The following is a 22982-nucleotide window of genomic DNA, read 5'->3' on the forward strand; positions in this document are numbered from 1 at the left end:
AACGCCTTATATTCAGGTGTGCATAATTATTAAGCAGGTTTTCTTTTACAAGTAAATGGCCCACAAAATATATTTAAGTCGCACTGAAAAGTCAAAAATTATTAAAGGAACACTCCTTTAAAGGACTCATTTTCCAACTCCCCTAGAGTTAAACAGTTGAGTTTTACCGTTTTCGAATCCATTCAGCTGATCTCTGGGTCTGGCGGTAGCACTTTTAGCATAGCTTAGCATAGATCATTGAATCTGATTAGACCGTTAGCGCCTTGCTCAAAAAAATGACCAAAGACTTTTCTGTAGTTACATCTTGTACTAAGGTCGACAGAAAATGAAAAGTTGCGATTTTCTAGGCCGATATGGATAGGAACTATACTCTCATTCCTGCAGAATAATCATGGAACTTTGCTGCCGTACCATGGGTGCAGCGGCGCAATGATATTACGCAGCTCCTGAAAATAGGCTAACTTCCATCAACATAACCAACGTGACAACTTGCTTACACAAGGAGCGTGCCTTGTAACCATGGAGACATTTGTGAGAGACGATTCAGAAGATATTCACTTTGGTGCAGATCCTGAACCGTATCTATTTGAATCGGAATACCGAAAACTTTTAATTGTCTGTCGGTCTTAGTACATGATGTAACTACAGAAGAGTCAAATTTTAAATAGGAAAAATATCGAAACTCTTTGGTCATTTTTTGAGTGAGATGCTTACGGTCTAATCAGATTTAATGATCTATGCTAAGCTATGCTAAAAGTGCTACCGCCAGACCCGGAGATCAGCTGAATGGATTCGAAAACTGTTTAACTATAGGGGAGTTGGAAAATGAGCCTATTTTCAAAAATAGTGGAGTGTTCCTTTAAATGCTCATGAGAAGGATGCAATACTAATGCAATACGCCCCAGTTTTAGCAGTCATGGTGCTGTTGCTTGGCACAACTAATGGTTGTTTAAAAATGACTATTATTACCATGCAACACCAGTGAAGATATGAGTCAGAAGGGCTGTATTGTGGCAGTGTTTTTATGTTGCGATCAGGGTTCCCATGGTCATGGAAAACCTGGAACTATTAGCTAGGATGTGAATTAGAATGCATATAATATAAATGAGAAACTATAAAATATAAATTATATTTTGTTGGAAATATGCTCGGTTTCAAGGTCCATCTTTTCTTTTATTCAATCTCTGTAAAATCCTTATTCAATAATCCTGAATGACTGGAAATGTCATAGAAATTGGTCAGCCTTGAACTTGTACTGTATTTTATTTGTACTGAGAGTAGCATTTCCTAGCCGTATTGGTCAGACTGTTGATGGTTTTCCCGTAGATAATGGTCCAGCGGGCGGCCGGAGGACAGGCACAGCTACGGTAAATGTGGAGGTGCTGGACGTCAATGACAACAGGCCTATATTCCTACAGAACAGCTATGAGACCAGCGTCCTGGAGAACATCTCAAGAGGAACTAGTATATTACAGGTACAAATGCACATTCACAATTCACTATTCCATATGAAAACTATATAAAATCAGCAACAACAAAAAAAATTCACAATATTGGTATGAAGTAGCACATGGTGTTTTAAATTTGTTACGTACATTGTTTTTGTTTGTTTGTAACCATGGCAGCATTACCATGTCATGTCAGTGGTTTTCTGTAATGTCATGTTCCAGTGTGCTGGTAACCATGAATATGGTATTCCATTTTGCTGTTATGGAATAAAATCGCATCCCACTGGCACAACAACAATGATTTGAACAAACCTATAATTTGAAGACCTAAAGCACACTTTAAAATGTATCAAAACAGTAAACCAAGTCACAATTACTTTAAGATAGCACAAACACACGTATTTAAAGCAAAACATTTCATAAAACGGTTTTAAATGATAAAACAATAATATTCCTATATTATTCAGTAGTTTAAAATGAGCACACTTGGTTTGCTAGGTTTTGCTGGGTTTGTTTTGCTTTCTAATGCAATGACATTCAGATATTTTTAAGTGTGACGCAAACACTGTCGGGCCACTGTACACACAATATGCAAATAAATGTGAATGTCCTCCAAATAAATACTGATGTTGTTAATGCCCTGTCTAAAGGGCCACCATTTCTCAGAAAGCTTCTGGTTTGTGCTGGCAGGTCAGGATGTGATGTTGGCAATGTCCAGCTGTTTATAAAGTTGCGGCCACCGTATGATTGAATTGTTAAGTCACATCTTGTTTCGACTGAAGCTAATGGTGAATGAAATGAGTTGGCTTCCTGTACACAGCCTGATCTCTTTCAGTACTGATAGCCGAGGACGCAGGATCGTGATTGTGTAGATAGGTACGTATCTATAGCTCTTTTCCAAAACCTAGTGAGCTGACTACCTAGACAGCATTTTAAGGGATCATAGGCACACTCCAGCTGCAAATAGTCTTCCCATAAAGTTTTAATACACATGGAGAGCATTATTACACATGGACCAGACGTAAACAACATGGATACTGGCTGTTTCAAATTCTGATTCAGCATCAAGTCATATAACTGGAGTTAAATAAAAACTAAAACTGAAATAAAAATAAATATTTTAGTTTTAGTTCAGCTTTAGTTTTGATTTATTTCCAGTTAGTAATTTCAGTGCTTTAACTTACATTTGTTTTAGTTCGTTTCTAATTTACCAAATTTTTCATTATTTATATTTAATTTCAGCTTTATTTCAATAAACAAAAATGTTCTTAATACTTTTAGTTTTAGTTTGTTAATAATAATAACCTTGGCGACAGCATGTGCATCCCTCAAGGGAAAATGCACTCTTAAAAATGCTGGGTTAAAAACAACCCAAGTTGGGTTGGAAATGGGTTGTTTTAACCCAGCGATTGGGTTGTTTTAAGCAAACATTTAACCCAACCACTGGGTTAAAACAACCCAATTGCTGGGTTTGTCCATTTCCAACCCAACTCGGGTTGTTTTTAACCCAGCACTTTTTAGAGTGTGTAATCCCAGAATGCATTGCATTGAGCAGACAATGGCAGATATGGTTATAGAAATGTCAATTCTAAATATACATTTCATTCAGTTCCTGAAAGTTTCGATAAAAACAGTTAAATCTAAATAAAAACTAATTGTATCTAATATTTGTATATTATGCTTATTAGCAACATTTTTTGAATCATTTTTGAGTCTGGTATCCTGTAGCTGGAGTTGCTCCCAATGAAGGGCACTTTGAATCAGTCACTTAGAAGGCAGCTGCCTATGTAGGCAGTAGACCACAAGGCGACTCACTAGGTTTTCCAAAAGAGCTCAAATCTCGGTGGCATACTGCAGCAGAGACGGTATAGTAATATAAGTGTGGGAGTCATTTGTCTTTGACTCTGCGGGCGGCATTGACCCTGATTGCTTCCTGCTCTGGGCTACGAATGGCTGAATGGGTCTTCTGAACGCTGGTGTGGAGGAGAACGACTGCCTCATCGAGCCCAAACGCTTCCAGAGCTTTAGCTGGGGCTCGCTGGACAGAGCCTGCCCGCATGCGAGACCGTCCCCCGGGCCGCAGTCCCCATCCACACCCCAGGACCCTCCCGGCGAGCAGCCCACCGCCAGAAAGATCACACAGCCCCCGAACAGAACAAAGAGACACACGATGATGATGATGGTCGGGAGGGGATGTTGAAGATCCAGAGGTGGCGATGTTGGGGAGATGGGAAGTGAGAGATTAGAGAGGGATAGATTGAAGGGAACATCCATTTTGTTCCTGGATCTGTAGAGAAGCAAAACAGGAAGAGTTAAATCTGAGTCAAGTGGAGTGTGCTTATAGTGAAGATACAGGTGTTTTTGTGACACTTGGGGTTCAAGCTTGTGCAAAAGTGTGAATGTGTGCTTGTGCGAGACGCATGCAAGGTTCCAGGATGTGGTTAACAGGTGTGTATGTGTGTGTGTACGCTTGAAAAGAAAGAATCTCTTTAATATCTGAATTTTTTGCCTTCGGCAGCAATGATATGGCAAGCAAGTGGACACTTTTTTTTTTTTTTTAAACCTAAGGCCTAAAACATGTACACAACAAGTGTTTGAAAACTAGCGCTTCATTTGTATGGGTCATAGTGGTCTGAGATGTGACTCAAAGCAAAGCATTACACAAATCAAGTGTTTCATTCTCACGGGGGGGAATCTTCGTCTGTGGTGGGTTTTTTTTTAATTATTTTTTGTAGATACTAATCTCTAATGTGAGTTTTGGACGAGTTTACAACACTGCCTCAGCTCTAGCTCATGATCTCATTTCATAAGCTCTGTACTTATAATTGTGTCACCATCTATTTGTATGGTCTCATTTGTGTCTAATTTATTTCTATTAAGTAGTGTTGTTATTGTTAAATAAAATTAAAACTTAACTATTTTTGTTCATTTAAGTAAAGCTGAAATAAAAAAATATATAAATATTAGTTGAACAACATAAACTTAAAAACGTACATTATAAATGTTACACTAGCTGAAATAAAATAAGTTTAAATTGAAAAACTAAAATGACTAAAACTGAAATGAATAAATTATAGCTAAATCGAAAAAAAACTAATAAAAATTACAACAAAAATACTAAAACGTAAACTAAAATAAAAATAAAAAAAGCTAATTGAAATGAATATATACTATAAAATAATGCTTAAAACGGCTCCTAATGACTTTTTTATTAGAAACATGTGAGACAATACTCAAATGAATCAGTTGTAGAAGTCTTCTGAGCAATGAAAGTGCAACATCTGAGCGCATTTTCCTCTAGGTAAGCACAGCGGTGGTTTGTGGTGGCGGGACTGAACACCTACAATACACGCATCTTATCATCCACCATCTAGCATCTCTACACTTGGCACTCACAGTGCTTCTCTGCAAGACTATCAAAATGACTGAGCGATTTCTGTAAAGAAAGGTCAGGTCAACGTACAGTAGATTTATATTGCACTATATTGATTACAGATTAGCAAGTCTCTTACTCATTCAATCACACACTCACCCACACAGAGCCAGGGGTGGATTAAGGTCTACACAGCCCCTAGGCTCAGTAATTTCTAGAGTCCCCCAAGACAGCCCACAAACATATGTGCATGACTCAAATGTTATCACTAATAATCATCATAAATATCACAGATGGATCAGAGATTTGTTGAGTCTAGGGGTCAGAAAGCCAAAAAAATATCAAACAATCCCTACATCACCACATGTTGTTTGGGAGGGATTCAAGAAAATCCCTCCCGCTTTTTTTTTGCTGGAGGTCCTGGACATCTTGTTCAGATATCACTAATATTTAGTTTAGTTTTGATAAATAAAGCTCTAAACTAAATATTAGTGATAAAATAAATATCACTAATAATGGCTATTTGACTGAGGTGATTATATTTTTCTTTTAATGGGGTGGCACTGAGGGGACCAAGAACCAGTCAGGTGGGACCAGGAAAAACTGAAATAAAAAATGGCTGTATAAGTAGATTTTACTGTAATAAATATTTACCTCTAAATTATGCACAATTTATTAACTGTATTACCGTGGTGTAACCACTAGATGACTGTTTGGCCATATATATAAATATATAAACATGGCTGTGTGTTCCCTAGTTTCTGGCAGCATTGTTTTCAGACATAATAATTTACTTTTATTAGGTTTTGCATTTGGGTATACAGTTGTGGTCAGAATTATTAGCACCCCTGGTAAATATGTATAGAGTATAAATATGAGAAAACACAAAGGCCAAATTCCCTTAATCATCACAATGAGTAAAAACCAAAGAATATACTTCTGATGTGCAGCAAAAGATTGTTGAACTTTACAAAATAGAAAGTGGCTGTAAGAAAAAAGGCTAAAGCATTTTCACCATCAGGGCAATAATTAAGAAGTTCCAATCAACTAAAGATGCTTGGAAGCGGACGTGTGTCTATATTGTTCTAATGCACGGCGAGGCCAAAGACTCTCCAAGGATTACAGATGGAAATTTGCAGAGAATAGTTGAGTCTTCGGGTCAGAAAGCCCAAAAAAAAAAAAACTACATCACCACATGTTGTTTGGGAGGGATTCAAGAAAAATCCTTCTAGCTCATCCAGAAACAAACTCCACCATATTCGGTTGTCAGACACGACTGGAAATTCAAAAGGGACCAGGTTCTGTGGTCAGATGAAAAATAGCTTTTTGGCAGCAATCCCACCAGATGGGTTTGGTGCAAACAGGGATGAAGATAACCCCATGTCCACGGTTAAAAATACAGCTGGATCTTTAATGTTGTGGGCCTATTTTTTTGCTGGGGGTCCTGGACATCATGGTCAGATACATCATGGATTCTAGCAAATACCAACATATAAAAATCAAAACCTGACGGCCTCTGCTAGAAATCTTATAATGGGACGTGGTTGGATCTTCCATCAGGACAATGATCCAAAACAAACACCAAAATCAACACACAAATGTGTCACTGAGCACAAAATGAAGCTTTTGCCATGACATCCCAGTTCCCGTAAGAAAATGAGTGCGGTGAACTGAAGAGGATCACCAACACGGAGCTGGGAATCTAAAGGATCGGGAGAGATTCTGTATGGAGGAATGGTCTGTGATCTCTTGTCAGGTGTTCATCAGGCATTATAGAACAAGACTCAGGGCTGTTATCTTGGCAAACGGAGATTGCAAAAAGTATTTAATAAAAGGATGCCAATAATTATGGCCAACGTGTTTTGGGGAAAAGCATTTATTTCATAATGTGATGAAATAACCCCCACTTTCAATTCTTTTACCTCAACTGAAAGGTAAAACTGAAATAAAAAATGGCTGTATAAGTAGATTTTACTGTAATAAAGATTTACCTCTAAATTATGCACAATTTATTATCTGTATTACCGTGGTGTAACCACTAGATGACTGTTTAGCCATATATATAAATATGTAAACATGTGTGTTCCCTAGTTTCTGGCAGCATTGTTTTGGTCTTTGTTGAGTTGATTTGACCAAATTTGATTTGACTGTGTTGAGTTGATTCTGAGTTGATTTATCTGTGTTTTAAAAGGATAGTTCACCCAAAAATGAAAACTTAATGTCAATGAAAATTCGATTTTTGTGAATTTTTTCAATAAAAGAACAAAAGGATAAACAAAATATATATATAGACAATAATTCTGACCACAACTGTATATTTAGACATTATGAAAAACTACTTTAAGTTGCGTTAATCTGCCCCTGCACACACCCTAAGGTCAGGAAAATCTTGGAACAGAAACACTTCCAGCATGCATTTCCGTGTTTGGAAACGTGTCCAAACGTCATTCATAGCGCAACACAAATATGATGTAGCTTCTCAGCAAAAAATGTCGGTTCTCAGCATCTTTTACTGTCATTTTTCTCTTGCAGATCAACTGCTTTCATGGCTGAACTGCAGCTGGAAGAGAAACTTTTTTTAAAGATTTTTTTTTCCCCAAGTCAAATTTCTAAAAATCCTTATTACAAGATACATTTACTTGAGAAACAGCACTGCATGAGATATTAAAACTTGTATTTTTATAGAACAGATTTTGTTTCTTGTTTTAAGTATAAACAGTTGAAAAAACAAGACACAATACACCTGTATTAAAGATATATTCTCTGAAAACATTTTTATATCATATGCAGCATTGCTTCTAAAGTAAATGTATTTCGAGGTTTTTTAGAAATATTAATGGGAAAAAAGGGCTAATTAAACAGTACTTTTTTTGCTGTGTATGAAGTTAAAGGTGCTGTATGTAAGAATGACAGCTAGTGGTTGAAATGGGTACTGCAGTCCAAATTCAAAATCTTGTTTGCCCCTCCTCCTCAAACTCGACGCTCATGTGGGTTGCCATTTTGAGGACACGCTACAGTAACAAGCGCAATTGACAATGGAAGGCGAGGAGATTTGCACACTGTAAGTTGATGAGTTGATTTATCTGTGTTTTAAAAGGATAGTTCACCCAAAAATGAAAACTTGATGTTTATCTGCTTACCCCCAGGGCTTTCAAGATATAGGTGACTGTTTCTTCAGTAGAACACAAATGAAGATTTTTAACTCCAACCATTGCAGTCTGTCAGTCGTATAATGCATGTGAATGGTAACAAAATCTATGAGAGTAAAAAAAAAAACATGCACAGACAAATCCAAATTAAACCCTGCGGCTTGTGACGACACATTGATGTCTTAAGACACGAAGCGATCGGTTTGTGCAAGCTCAACCTCACTTACCGGAAGTGATCACGCACTGAAGGCTGTTGGACATAGTGGGGTATTTGAGGTAAAAATTTATATAAATACTGTTCGGTTTCTCGCACAAACCAATCGTTTCGTGTCTTAAGACATCAATGTGTTGTCACAAACCATAGGGTTTAATTTGTCTGTGCATGTTTTTTTACTCTCATAGATGCGTGATACCATTCACATGCATTATACGACTGACAGACTGCAACAGTTGGAGTTAAAAATCTACATTTGTGTTCTACTGAAGAAACAGTCACCTATATCTTGAATGCCCTGGGGGTAAGCAGATAAACATCAAATTTTCATTTTTGGGTGAACTATCCCTTTAATGTGCTTCCGTTCATAGAGATTTTTAAATGGATGCTGAGGCGTTTTTTAAGGTTGGGTAGAATCTGCAAACTCTGACCCAGTTTGTTTGCTGGCTTCCATGGCAGTAACATGCTGTGTTTTCCACCAATTGGCAACGTGTGTTATCGCACAGACCAAAAAAAAAAATATGGTAAAAAAAAAAAATATGATGGTATTTTTTTGCTTTAGTACAATCAAAAACTTACATACAGCACCTTTAAACATACTGTTGTAGTAGGTAATTCAATCACCTTCACATTACCTCAATAACATGTTAATTACATACAAGCAGGTGATTTGCTAAGCATAAACATCTATGTTTATGTACTTGCGTATGTTTCTGGCCTATATCACTCCCATAAACACACATTTGAAATGGTATTTGACATTAAAAATGTTGGTGCCCCACTAAGTGAGCAGTCAGATGAGAAATGTGGCTAGTTGGTTTTCTTTTCTTTCTTTTTTAAATTGGGTCTGTTATATAACTCTCAATCCATCTGAAACACACACAAACACAGCGCTACACCCAAGTCACCAATTACTCTGCCTATCTGCTCCTAAATGTCAGCATGTTAAATTCTGAGCACACAGAGTGTGACTTATCGCTCTGATGAAAACACATTGAGACATGAAATTATTCTTCATCTTAAATGCCACAAACAGGCTGAAAAGGCCACTCACATGAGAACTATTGTTAGGGAAACACTTCATTAGTTACCGAGGTACGGATCTGCTGAAATACATTTATGCACACATCATCATATTTTTGCTTTGCTCATGCAGGCAGATAAATCTGTTTTATGCTTCTTCTTTTTTTGTTCTTGGTGCACTAGTCTTTGGTGGGGGACAAACACGATTTGCAACAAAAAAATCTGATTTATATGGGATTTCAAATCTAATTTCTAAAATGTTCGTACATTTTCAGTGAGAACAGTGATATTTGAAGTTTAAATACGTTTTTGTCATACACTATCATGTTTTTTATGTTTTTAAAAGAAGTCTCTTAAGTTCACCAAGGTGGTCTGAAAACAGTGAAAACTGTTATATTGCAAAATATTACAATTCAAAATAACTATTGTATTTTAAAATTACATTTATTTCTTTGAATTCTCAGCATCATTGCTCCAGACTTCAGTGTCACATAATCCTTCAGAAATCATTTTAATATGCTGATTTGCTGCCCGAGAAACATTTATTATTATCGATGTTTGAAACAGTATTTTAGTGGAAACTGTAATACATTTACTTTGATGAATAGAAAGTTCAAAAGAACAGCATTTATTTAAAACGAATTTTTTTTTGTTACAATGTAAAAGTCTTTAGTGACACTTCTGATCAATTTAATGCATCCTTAGTAAATAAAAAACTAAACTTACTGACACCAAACTCTAGAATGGTAGTGTACGCAATGTGTACAAATGTGCTCTCTATTTCCCTTTATAGTAACCTTTGTGGCATTTACTATGTTGTGAATAGTTATAGATCGAGTCAGTGATTTCAGGCACAGCATACGCGTGAATTAGTAAAATACAATAATGCGAACGTGGCTTATGTTGTCCCGTGTACTTTAAGACTGACATCATTGCAAAATAAAATGGGTTCAGCCCTGCTGAATGAATGTCCTTGCTGGTTAGTGTGGGTTTGGTGCTGGTGGACCAGAATAGCCGTGTTGCACAACAAATAAAAAGCCCAGTAGGGAAACCAGCATTCAAAACTTAACTTATCCTGGTGTTTTCAACAGGGGTCCAATGAATAACATTTATTTTTCAGTTTATTCTTTGTGGTTCAGCTTTACCTTTAGCGTTGGACACGATTAGTTACTCCTCCAAAGTTTCAAATCACGTTGTCACCAAGAGTGTTGGAGATGAGACAGCTGGAAGATGTTGATCAGAACGTATGCAGAAAGTGGGACTAATATCCGTTTAGAGAGACTCAAAATCAACCTTCTTTTTTGACCATAGCAGTGTGTTTCGTGAGCTAAAAACCCATTCTGAGGCAAACTTTTTGCCTCAAGTTTTAACCCCCTTGTGATGGTATGGTCCGGTCTGCCTGTTCTATTCATCTCCCTCCAAGAGACCCCCCTAGACCCCTTCTTTCTTTATCTCCCCCTCCTCCTCCTCATCTCCTACTCCTTTCTTTTCCTCTCCACATTTCTTTATAAAGCTAATGAGTCTGAAGGAGGGGCCGTCCTCCTCGCTGTCAGTAGGATTTGACTAATATATGGATGTATTCAGTGTATGCTAAATGGTTTTACTGCTTAATATGATGAATTTTTGTGTGTAAATGTGTTTAGAAACAATTGCAGATCCTTGTTTCCATGATTTGTATGATCGTTGAAATCGTATGTTTTTTCAAGCCCCTATAAATTACTGCCATGACAACTATTTAAAGATGAAGCGTCTCATTTTTGTTCCACTAGTAGCACCAAACACGATGAGTCATGAGAACATTCTATATTAATGTGACATTGCTTAGCAACCATAAACAGCCAGCTGTTGGGTTACAATTAACTATATATATTATATTGCCAAAAGTTGGGACGCCTGCCTTTACATGCACATGAAATTTAATGACATCCAATTCTTAATCCGTAGGGTTTAATATGGAGTTGGCCCACCCTTTGCAGCTATAACAGCTTCAACTCTTCTGGGAAGGCTTTCCACAAGGTTTAGGAGTGTGTTTATGGGAATTTTTGACCATTCTTCTAGAAGCGCATTAGTTAGGTCAGGTGTTGGACGAGAAGGCCTGGCCGTCTCCGCTTTAATTCCTCCCAAAGGTGTTCTATTGGGTTGAGGTCAGGACTCTGTGCAGGCAAGTCAAGTTCCTCTACACCAAACTCGCTCATCCATGTCTTTATGGACCTTGCTTTGTGCACTGGTGCACCGTCATGTTGGAACAGGAAGGGGCCATCCCCAAACTGTTCCCACAAAGTTGGGAGCATGAAATTGTCCAAAATGTCTTGGTATGCTGAAGCAACCCCTGAAAAACAACCCCCACACCATAATCCCCCCTCCACCAAACTTTACACTTGGCATAATGCAGTCAGGCAAGTTCCATTCTCCTGGAAACCGCCAAACCCAGACTCGTCCATTGGATTGCCAGACAGAGAAGCATAATTCGTCACTCCAGAGAACACGTCTCCACTGCTCTATAGTCCAATGCGGCGTGCTTTACACCACTGCATCCGATGCTTTGCATTACACTTGGTGATGTAAGGCTTGGATGCAGCTGCTCGGCCATGGAAACTCATTCCATGAAGCTCATTACACACTGTTCTTGAGCTAATCTGAAGGCCACACAAAATTTGGAGGTCTGTAGCTATTGACTTTGGACTTATTGCACAGGTGGCTACCTATCACATAAGGAAATTGATTTTGAACGATAATAACTTTAAAGATATTAAACCTTTAAGACAGACCTACTGTGAGCTACGAGTTTGTTAATCTGTGGTATTTGTGTCAGCCCACATTATTTAAGCTTATTTTTAAAATTATCATGTTTAGCATTGAAATTCCTGGTGAAAAACTACATTACCCATGATGCTGTACAAATTACACCAATCAGAGAGTTGAAAAAAGCTCTTTTGCTCCACCCACTCCCATGAAACACTGCAAGTGAGGTAGTTGATTCGCTATCCTCCATATGCTCTCAAGATACTAAAATGTTTGTGTGTGTATATATATATATATATATATATAATATATATGTATATTTTGCAATAAACTTAAAATATATTGTTGTTATACATCAACATTTGTAAATGAGTAGTTTTATATTTCTCCATTGTTTTTAATTCGATCATGGTGTTCGCAATGCTTCAAGGGGGCAGTCGTGTCCTAATGTTTAGAGAGTCGAACTTGCAACATGAGATTGCGGGTTTGAATCTCATGTCCGGCAGGAATTGTCGGTGGGGGGAGTGAATAACCAGCGCTCTCCTCCACCCTCAATACCATGACTGAGGTGAGACCCTTGAGCAAGGCACCGAACCCCCAAATGCTCGCCGGGCGCCTCAGCAGTATAGCTGCCCAGTGCCCACTGCTCTGGGTGTGTATTCACCGTGTGTGTGTGTTCACTACTGTGTGTGTGTACTTGGATGGGTTAAATGCAGAGCACAAATTCCATGGGTCACCATACTTGGCCAGCCACACGTCACTTCATGGGATTGTAGTTCTTTCCCTCATTAAATCTCATTAAAGTATTAAATGTCTTTTCGTCTGATTTTCCTAATCTTTTTTGCTTGTGATTCACCTTGTAGCTGATTGGCCTGGTTCATGGCTCAACTCTTATAAAGACTATTTTAAAATCACTGGCAAAAATACTTGTGAAAAAGGGGGTGGGCACTGTTGCACTCTATAGTCATCATTACACAGATAGCCCCGGCCCCAACTCACGTCATTGGTTGAGCCAACGTCTGGCTCAGGCTGTTTAAATAAAGAGATTGTATTTTATTTGGTGCTGCTAGTAATGAATAAATGCACACAGAAATTGAGACGATAGAAAGGAGGAGTCCAGTTGTTTGAGAGTTTGATCACATGTTAATGGATAATATGTGGTTATAAAAGATTGTTCAGGTGTTTGTGGGCATGCAGTTTGTTAAGTGTTACTTTCACTCTCATTTTTAGCAGTACATGTGTGTTTACGCTTTGTGGTTACATGTGTTTGTGTCCGTCTGCAGGTTAAGGCCACAGATGCAGATCAGGGTGAGAATGGAAAAGTTCTGTACAGGATTCTCTCCGGTAAATATTCTTCCTGTTTCCTGATGTTGCACCTCAATGCCTTCATCAGATGCGCTCCCACTGTGTACTATACTAACTTACCAATATTATTGCAATATATAATGCAAAAAAAATAGTAAGGAAATATTTTTTTATAAGAATATTTTGAGTATTTTCAGAATGTCTATGGACAACATCTGTGGCATACTGTAAACATGGCCACAATGCAGTGTTAATCGATATAAAAACAGATTGTATTTTCTTTTAGAAAAATATATTTCCTTTTGTTTTGTGAAATATGACTATACATGTTTAGACAAATAGAGTCTAACCCTGCAAGGAACATAAGTTATTATTGTTTTCAACCTCAGGCTTCATGTGAAGTACTATGTCAGAGTTCAGGAGTATGACTCATGTGTGTGTGTAATGTCTGCTCTCTATAGGAAACAATGGTCAGTTTAGCATGGACAGTCTGTCTGGACTCATCAGCAGAGGAACTGTGGCTCTGGACCGAGAGACGCGCAGCTCTCATGTGCTGGAGGTGGAGGCCTACAACAGTGACCTGGGCAGCATGCGCAGCTCTGTCAGGGTGTGTTTATGGGTGTGATTCTGGAAAAAAAAACTACTTTGTAGGGACAAATATCATGACATTTTTTTGTCCCCATAAGGAAAACGGCTTATAAATCATACTAAATTGTGTTTTTGGAAAATGCAGAAAGTTTTCTGTGAGGATTTTGTTTAGGGGATAGTGTAAGGGGATAGAATATACAGTATGTACAGTATAAAACCATTATGGAAAGTCTCCATGTGTGTGTGTGTGTGTGTGTGTGTGTGTGTGTGTGTGTGTGTGTGTGTGTGTGTGTGTGTGTGTGTGTGTCCTTTCCAAGTAAAATGGGATGTTCAGTGTAACATGTAAAAATATATATGGCAGGACTTGAGAATTCCCATCAGGAATTGATTAAATGATGAAAAGAGTGCATTGAATATCAGAAAGGTTGCTTAAACAATGCATACATAGTTATTGAACTAAGGGCTTATTTACACTTGGCATGAACATGTCACCTGTATCTGAATGTTGCCCACATACACATTGAAAAGACTAGTGTGAATGTGTGTGTGGTACAGAGGTAGTCGAGGACACATTGTGATCTGATCTCAGCGTAATGTAAATGCAATCGAGCCATAGTATCTGTATTCACAGTTCGACGTCACACAAAACCAACGATTGTTGGTCTCTCTTTACCATTTTGATCACTATTATTTTTGTTTGCAACCTCGTCGTCCTCATTTTACGAGATTTGAAACGCGTAGCTCCGCGACTGAACATGCACAAACAATAACAAGAGCTTTATGCTGCGTTCCAGGCAGGTTTTTGAGCCCGTAAATTACAACTTCAAACCACGACTTTGTAGTGTTCCAGGCAAAGTCACGCCAAACTGCCTGAGCGCAAGGAATGGTGTGGTAGTTAGATGTAAACAAAGCATGGCGGACCGTACGGGGTGTATGCTCCTTTACAATCATTTCTATCGCCAAAGGTGCTCACTCCTTGCTTATTTGAGGGAAACGGAGGAGAAAAACATCGCAGACGGCAAGAAAAGCTGTTATACCTTTTGTTTTACGTTATTTGTATATTTGTTTCATAAACACTGCATCCGTAGGGGGCTGCCATTGCTGCTTCGGGATTGCTTCGTAACTGGGAGTACATCGATCTAGTACGAGTTCATGGGTGGGAAGTCATGGGTTTGGCTGCCGTTCCAGTCCACTTTCACGGGTAGAAGGTTGGAAAAACACGGGTTACGGGTTGCCTGGAACGCGGCATTATATACACAAGGGATAACAAGCTAACAAGACACCTGAGAACAATCAAGACTAATCGACAAAAAAAAGAACCTCAGACATGGCACTCGGGACAGGAAGTAACATAAAAGTCCAAACACAACACAAGGAACATGTAACATAAACATAACAGAGATCTTCTAATAAAGATTACATGGTAGTAGACCTTTTCTAGAATAAAAGGAAGTATATAATGTGTGTGTGTGTGTGTGTGTAGCAGTATGTGTCTGTTGTGAATCAGACTGATTGCGAGTTTGCATTTGTAGGTGATCGTGTACGTGGAGGACGTGAATGACGAGTCTCCAGTCTTCACTCAGTCACAGTACAACCGCCTGGGGCTCAGAGAGACCGCTGGGATTGGTACATCTGTGGTTGTTGTCCGAGCTACAGACCCCGACACAGGTACACAATAAACCCAAACACACTATGCATGCAATGTAGCTTTGACCACACCAGTTCACTGAGGAAGTACATTTGTCTTTCACAGAGAGATAGGAACATCTATGATTTCTAATATTATGTATCCATAATACTTCTCATTTATTATTTTTATACTTTTTTGAATACCACAACTTAGTGTGTGTGTCATACACTTGATATGGCTCAAGCTATGTTGTATTTTTCCATTGATTCTTAATGCCAAAACAATATCACAACATTTTGTTGCACTTCTGCTTGTGTCCGTTACTGCTTCCCTGTTTCACTTCCTCATGGAGGATGTCCAGCATGGCATAAGCTGGACAGACGTCTTCCCATCTGCATCTTTGAAGGCCTCAGTTCAGATCTGTACATGCTGTAGATAAATTGTTGACAAGCTGTTTTTTTTGGAAAAGTAGTCAGCTACACTACAAGCTACTAACCAAATGTACATTGAGTGTAGAGTGCCATAAATGAGTAATCAATTATCAATATAGTAATTAAAAAATACATGTAAATAAATAAATCACATTTCAATTTGACATTTCATAAAGTGCTTGTTCTAAAAAGTGTAGTTAAATGCAACAATAATGTGTGAACACATTATTTAAATACATGTGACTATTTAAATGTTAATTTGAAGTGATGTAAAAGTGATTTATCTATTTAATTGATGATAATCCTTATTTAATTGGTATTTTTGTACTATATTAATCTGACACAATGGTGTTATCAAAAACGTAGATTTAAAATTATTTTTATTATCTAAAAAAACTAAATTTATTTAAAATAGCATTATAAAATTTGAGATTGGTAAGATTTTTTAAAAGTCTCTTATGCTCATTAATAATACTCAGTAAAAACAGTAATATTGTGAAATATTACAATTTAAAATAGCTGTTTTTAATTTGAATATATTTTAAAATGTTATTTAGTCCTGTGATGCAAAGCTGAATATTCGACAACATTACTCCAGTCTTCAGTGTCACATGATCCTTCAGAAATTTTTCTAATATGCTCAAATATTTCTTATGATTATCAATGTAGAAATCAGTTTTTGCTGAATATTTTTTTGTAAACCATGATACATTTATTCAGGTTTCTTTGATAAATAGAAAGACCAAAAGAATTGCATTTATTTTAAATAGAAATCTTTTGTAACAATATAATAGTTCGTCACTTTTGATCACTTTAATCTATCCTTGCTTAAAATTATTAATTTCTTTCAATAAAAAAAAAACAAAAACTTGCTGTCTCTCTTTTTTTAGGGGATGGGGGCGCTGTGGCGTATGCGCTGGTCTCTGGTTCTGACCGTAAATTTGAGGTCGATATGAGTACGGGTCTGGTAACCACAGTGGATTACTTGGACTACGAGACCAAGACCAGCTATTTAATGAACGTCTCGGCCACAGATCAATCACCGCCGTTTCACCGCGGCTACTGCACCGTTTACGTCACTCTACTCAACGAACTGGACGAAGCCGTGGCCTTTCTATCAGCCGGTTATGAGGTATCACTGAGGGAGAACATCGCCACAGGAACGGAGGTGGTCCAGGTGAAGGCGCAGTCGGCCGATAACCTGAACCAGCTGTCATACCGCTTTGACCCCGACACCTCACCTGCTGCCCTGGCACTCTTTAAGATTGACAGTATCACGGTGAGGAAACTCGATATAACTGAATATTTGGGTCTGGTTTGAGAGTGTCACTGCTGAGTGTGGCAATTTTACAATGCGATCTATCACAGCAACAGTGATGCAAACACAACTCTGAAAATAACACTGTTTGTGATAGGGCGCAGACGACTACTCATTTTTACTAATTGACTAGTCAGCAGGTCAATGTTTGACTCATGCAAATGACTCACCATACAGCATGCAGCTTCAGCTGTTTTTTAGCAAGGCTAGCAATAAAAATGCTCTCATGTCCGTTTAACACATTTATTTTCCCCCCAAAATCAGTGCAGAAAATTTGGAAAAACACCTATCACTAAAACAAAGGATGTTTTTTCTCTCGCCTAGAATTGAAGAATGAAATTAAAACATTCACCCCGGTTCCACAGACAAGGCTTAAGCCTAGTCCTAGACTAAAATGTAGGGGTGCACCGAAATTTTGGCCGCCGAAAATGGCATTATCGGTTTGAGGCCAAAAAAAAAAAAAAAAACAGCCGAAAAAGTCAACCGAAAATGAATGTCACCTGCGCCATCCATGCGCAAGCGCTTAGGTTTCACTCACAGTCGAGCTGTTGTCATGCGTCTGCCTCTCAAAGATTAAGCATGTCAGCGGTATGGAAGTATTTTAAAGTTTCAGATGAGGACAGCAAAGTTGAAATATGTAACATTTGTTCTGCAAAAATCTCAAGTGGGGGTGCGGTGCCAAATAACTTTTCAACAACAGTTTTTTAAAGAAGCCATTTTCGGCTTCAGTTTCGCTTTTCGGCCAAGTGCATCCTAAATTTTCGGTTTCAGCCCAGAATTTTCATTTCGGTGCATCGCTACTAAAATGTATGTTTGAGCTGTTTTAACTGAAAGCAACTTGCACTGACAGATCTTAAAATATATCAGTGCCACTGTTTTGTCTCCAGATGCACATCAGTAATGTTTTTTCTAAGGCATGTTTATAAAAGCTACTTAAATGTCGTCATTGAACTAAGGCCGGATCCTAGCTTAATCTAAGCCCTGTCTGTGAAACCAGACCTCAATGTCTTTATGGAATGCTGAATATGGACACATGACCCTAAAGCTCAAATCTTATTGGTCGGTAAGTTTTCTTGCAGTGTGAAAAAAAAAGAATCGAGCCATTTTCTTTGCGTGTTAAAATGAGCTTATTTTTACAGCTTGAAGCCTCCTTAAATGTTAAATGTCCATATGTCATTCCCCTTGTGTGTTTAAAATCATTTTTTTGGGGGTTCATTTGATTATAATCTCAGTACGGCTATAACAATACAAATGTAATACTCTCAGGTCTGATTAACACATAGATTGTGTTTAAATCCATCCAATTCAGATTCTTTCAGAAACTTTGCAGATTCTGGGCTTGCCCTGCAATGTAACACACATGGCACCAAGGGGCAGATTTACTAAACAGGGCAAATTAGCATGAGAGCGCAATTCCAAAAAAGCACACAGACTCATCCGGATCATTTCCATAATGACCAACACAATCTACCTGTAGAAACCAGTGCAAATTAATGTCTGGTTTAAGACATGCTTTTTTTGGGCGGTAAATAATGGTGCTAATACCAGTAAATTGACGAGTGCAACCCTTAGTAAATCATCTTTCATGATTCATTGAAATACTCTCCTCCTATAAATTTTGCGTCTGAAAGGGAAACTCCTACAAATGCATATGCAATAAGTTCGGCTTATGAGTACGAGGTCTCCGCGGAAACAAAGGTAGGGTTTTCTAAATGTGTGGGTGTTTTCAAACTGATGGGTGTTTATAAATCATGCAATGAAAATGATTCCCTTCACCCGACCCCAGCCCTAAACCCTACCCACACTGTGACATGGGCAAATCTGGTAATGCAGTGAAAAAAACGCCCCTCTGTTATGGCCTCACCCACTGATCTGGTAACTCCTATTACTATCCTGCAGAGACCTATACTTGGCAAAAATAACCCTTTTCAGTGCTAGTTTTTCACTTTGTGTCTTTAGTAAATCCTGACAGTAGCTTTTTATAGCCAAAAGAGGGTTTGCGCTGATGCAAGCTGTTAGTAAATCTGGCCCCAAATCTTAAATATTGTTGTTCAGTGAGTTTTCTTGCTGAGCGAAAAAAAAAAAAAAGCCAAGCTAGAGAGTTAGAATGGGTTGCTTTTACCATCTTGTCGCAGCAAAAAAGTCCTGCGTGGTGGAAATAGACCAAGTGATCAAAACCTCACTGACTGGACGGTCTTATTTTGGTCAAAATGACTCTAATTTAATTCAGTTTTGAAGGGATTTACCTGTATTGTGTGTGCTCTACAGGGCCGTATTAGTGTGACGGGACTGTTGGACAGAGAGCAGGGGGATTCATACACTCTCACTGTTGTGGCCGATGATGGAGGACCCAAGAGAGACTCCACTGTGGTAATGAGTTCCTCCCTGATCTGTTCATTCTGTAGGTCAAGCTCATACTGTAGAGAAGCACACACATTTGTTCTTATCCTGAATTGTGCACAATATGACCATGTTTGTTAAAGTATATTTTAAACGCATGTCTGTAAACAGGATTGTGTCCAGAAGCAAGAGTGATCGTGATGTGAAATACATATGACAATGTGATTTTGATGTACTATATAAACATCTAACCTGTTTTATTCTCTTTTTTTCTGATTTCTTTCTTGATGCACATTTGTAGAAGGTAAATGAGGGATTCTTTGTCATCGAATCATTTTTAAACGCAACAAATGTTAATATTATGTCAGCAACATCATCCATTGCTTTGTGCTTTTGACAGGTGTCAATCACCATTCTCGACGAGAACGACAACAGCCCAGAGTTTGACATCACTTCTGATTTGTCGGTGGCTATTCCAGAGGACACAGCCATTGGCCAGAGAGTTGCGGTCGTGTTGGCACGGGACAAAGACGCTGGAAGAAATGGATTGGTGAGGGAGAGATTTTCAGAACACTGTCAAAGGTGTTGTCAATCATTTGTAACCCCGCCTCCATCACCCTCTTGTTTCCTTTAGGTAAATTTCACCTTGATTGCGGGGAACATGCAGGACGTGTTTAAGATCAACACAGCCAATAACACGTATGGAGAGGTTTACTTGAATGCCCGTCTGGACCGTGAAGCCGTGGACCGCTACCTGCTAAGAGTGAGAGAGGCACTATGGACACATGCTATGACTCTGTACCAAACTGTACTGACTTTCTAAACGTTGTCATTTGTAATTTGTTTATTTAATCAGGGACAATACACATTAATAATAACCAGATTTATCCATAGTCCATTGGCATGGGGAATATAAACCTTGTTATACACTGAACAAAATTATAAATGCAACACTTTTGTTTTTGCCCCCATTTTTCATGAGCTGAACTCAAAGATCTAAGACTTTTTCTATGTACACAAAAGGCCTATTTCTCTCAAACATTGTTCACAAATCTGTCTAAATCTGTGTTAGTGAGCACTTCTCCTTTGCCGAGATAATCCATCCACCATCCACAGGTGTGGCATATCAAGATGCTGATTAGACAGCATGATTATTGCACACCTGTGCAATAAAATAAATTAAATAAAGAAATCTTTAAAGAAATTAATACTTTTGTTCAGCAAGGACAGTAAAGACATTTATTTTCTGCATCCAAATGATTTCGATTTCAAATAAATGCTGTTGTTTTGATCTTTCTATTCACCAAAAGAATCCTGAAAAATATTAAGCGGCTGCTGCCCTGTTTTCAACATTGAAAATAATAAGAAATGTTTCTTGAGCAGCAAATCAGAATATTAGAATGATTTCTGAATGATAATGTGACACTGAAAATGCAGAAAATTCTGTATTTTTTGATCAAATAAACGCAGCCTAAGCATAAGAGACTTCTTTCAATAAGTCACGTCTGCCGAATACCTAATGACTCCAGCAGACCGAGCCGTACGTGGTCACAGTGTGTTGCGTGACTTTGTACATGTTTCCTTGTACAGTTAAATATAGTAAGATTTGCATAAGGTGTTCTGAGGGATCTGTGTGTTTGTTTGCTGAAGTTCACATGGATACCTGTGTGTGTTTGTGTGTTTGTATCAGGTGCGGGCGACGGATAATGGTTCCCCTCCGAGGTTCACAGATGTGTCGCTCACGGTGAATATTATGGATGTAAACGATAACCCTCCTGTGCTGCAGAGCCCTCGTGGATACAACGTCAGCGTCAGTGAGGTCAGTGCGGTTAAAGCACCTCAGACCAGGGATGCTGTCAGCCCCTCAGAGGATTCTGGGTGTTAATTACATAAATGTTTGCATGAAACATGTCAAAAGAAAGAAATGTAATCAGTCTGTCAGAGTCAAATCGACAAATCGTTTGTTGAAAAAAAACCTAATCATAACAACATAAACATATTTTGAATTTATTCTTATCATTCATTTTATTAGTTTTATTTCATTTTTTATATATATATACACACAAATAATATAATACATTTATATAAAATATATATTTGTTATTATAAAACAATATATAATTTATTGATTTATTTTAACTTATTATTATTATTAATATAACTATTATTATTTTAGAAATATTTTTAAAGATGAGTATAGTGATGTTAAAGTTTGTTAACATGACCATTTAATTAATATTATTATTATAATTTAGAATTATTTTAAAGGAATACGCCGACTTTTTGGGACTTTATCCTGTTCACCGTATCCCCTAGAGTTAGATAAGTCCATACATACCATTCTCATCTCCGTGCATCCCATAACTCTGTCTGACGCACACACCGCTAGCCTAGCTTAGCACAAAGACTGGAGGTAAACAGCTCCAGCTAGCCTACTGCTCAATAAGTGACAAAGTAACGCAACATTTTCCTATTTACATGTTGTGATGTGTATAGTTACATCGTGTGTTAAGACTGACGGAAAATGAAAAGTTGCGATTTTCTAGACCGATATGGCTAGGAACTATACTCTCATTCCTACGTACTAATCAAGGAACTTTGTGCCGTACCATGAGTGCAGCGACGCAATGATATTACACAGCAACTCTCTGTGCAAGCAGGTTGTCACGTTGGTTATGCTGATGGAAATTAGCCTATTTTCAGGCACTGTGTAATATCATTGCTCTTGCTTTGTGCTAAGCTAGGCTAGCGGTGTGTGCATCAGACAGAGTTATGGCACACACAGAGATGAGAATGGTGTGTATGGACTAATCTAACTCTGGGGGGATATGGTGAATAAGCTAAAGTCCCAAAAAGTCGGCGTGTTCCTTTAAGATGGTTATAGTAATAATGTAAATGTTAGTATGACTTTTCACCAACATATAACAAAATGATACTGGGTAAATGTGTGTGTTGTTTTAGAATGTGGGGGGTGGTACATCGGTCCTGCGTGTCGTAGCGACGGATCGTGACATCGGACCCAACGCCATGCTGTCGTACTACATCACCGGTGGGAACCAGGACCTGACCTTCAGAATAGACCGTATGACGGGGGAGATAGTGACCCGACCGTCACCTCCTGACAGAGAAAAACAGCAGCAGTACACGCTCACTGTGACTGTGGAAGATGACGGCACGCCTCCTCTATCAGTAAGTGTGTGTGTGTGTGTGTGTGCGTCAGCTGCCTGTTTTTCTTTGTAATCTTTCATCAAATTAATCTCCATCTCTAATTTACACGTCTTTTTCCCTGACATTACACAAGGCCACATGGGTGGGGAATAATAATACGATAACCTACATTTTATGATCCAGTCAGATCCCAATGGATCAAGCCCCGCCCCCTACATTAGTACATAAAAAGTTCCTGCAGCTTCTTGTAAAC

General features: G+C 38.3%; 1 protein-coding gene across 1 annotated transcript in view; it reads left to right on the forward strand.

Annotated features, from left to right (window-relative positions):
* cdh23 (cadherin-related 23) overlaps positions 1-22982 on the forward strand; it is a gene marked incomplete at its 5' end in the record, with an annotated part of 329690 nt that overhangs the window by 258890 nt on the left and 47818 nt on the right. Inside the window, 10 exons of the mRNA XM_079843313.1 lie at positions 1327-1475; positions 13233-13293; positions 13716-13861; positions 15375-15510; positions 16794-17182; positions 19490-19591; positions 19962-20111; positions 20196-20324; positions 21252-21380; positions 22523-22750. Of these exons, the coding sequence (XP_079699439.1) occupies positions 1327-1475; positions 13233-13293; positions 13716-13861; positions 15375-15510; positions 16794-17182; positions 19490-19591; positions 19962-20111; positions 20196-20324; positions 21252-21380; positions 22523-22750 (1619 nt within the window). The remainder of the gene's footprint in view (positions 1-1326; positions 1476-13232; positions 13294-13715; positions 13862-15374; positions 15511-16793; positions 17183-19489; positions 19592-19961; positions 20112-20195; positions 20325-21251; positions 21381-22522; positions 22751-22982) is intronic.

This window comes from Gobio gobio (assembly GCF_949357685.1).
Source record: "Gobio gobio genome assembly, chromosome: 18".
Taxonomy (NCBI): domain Eukaryota; kingdom Metazoa; phylum Chordata; class Actinopteri; order Cypriniformes; family Gobionidae; genus Gobio; species Gobio gobio.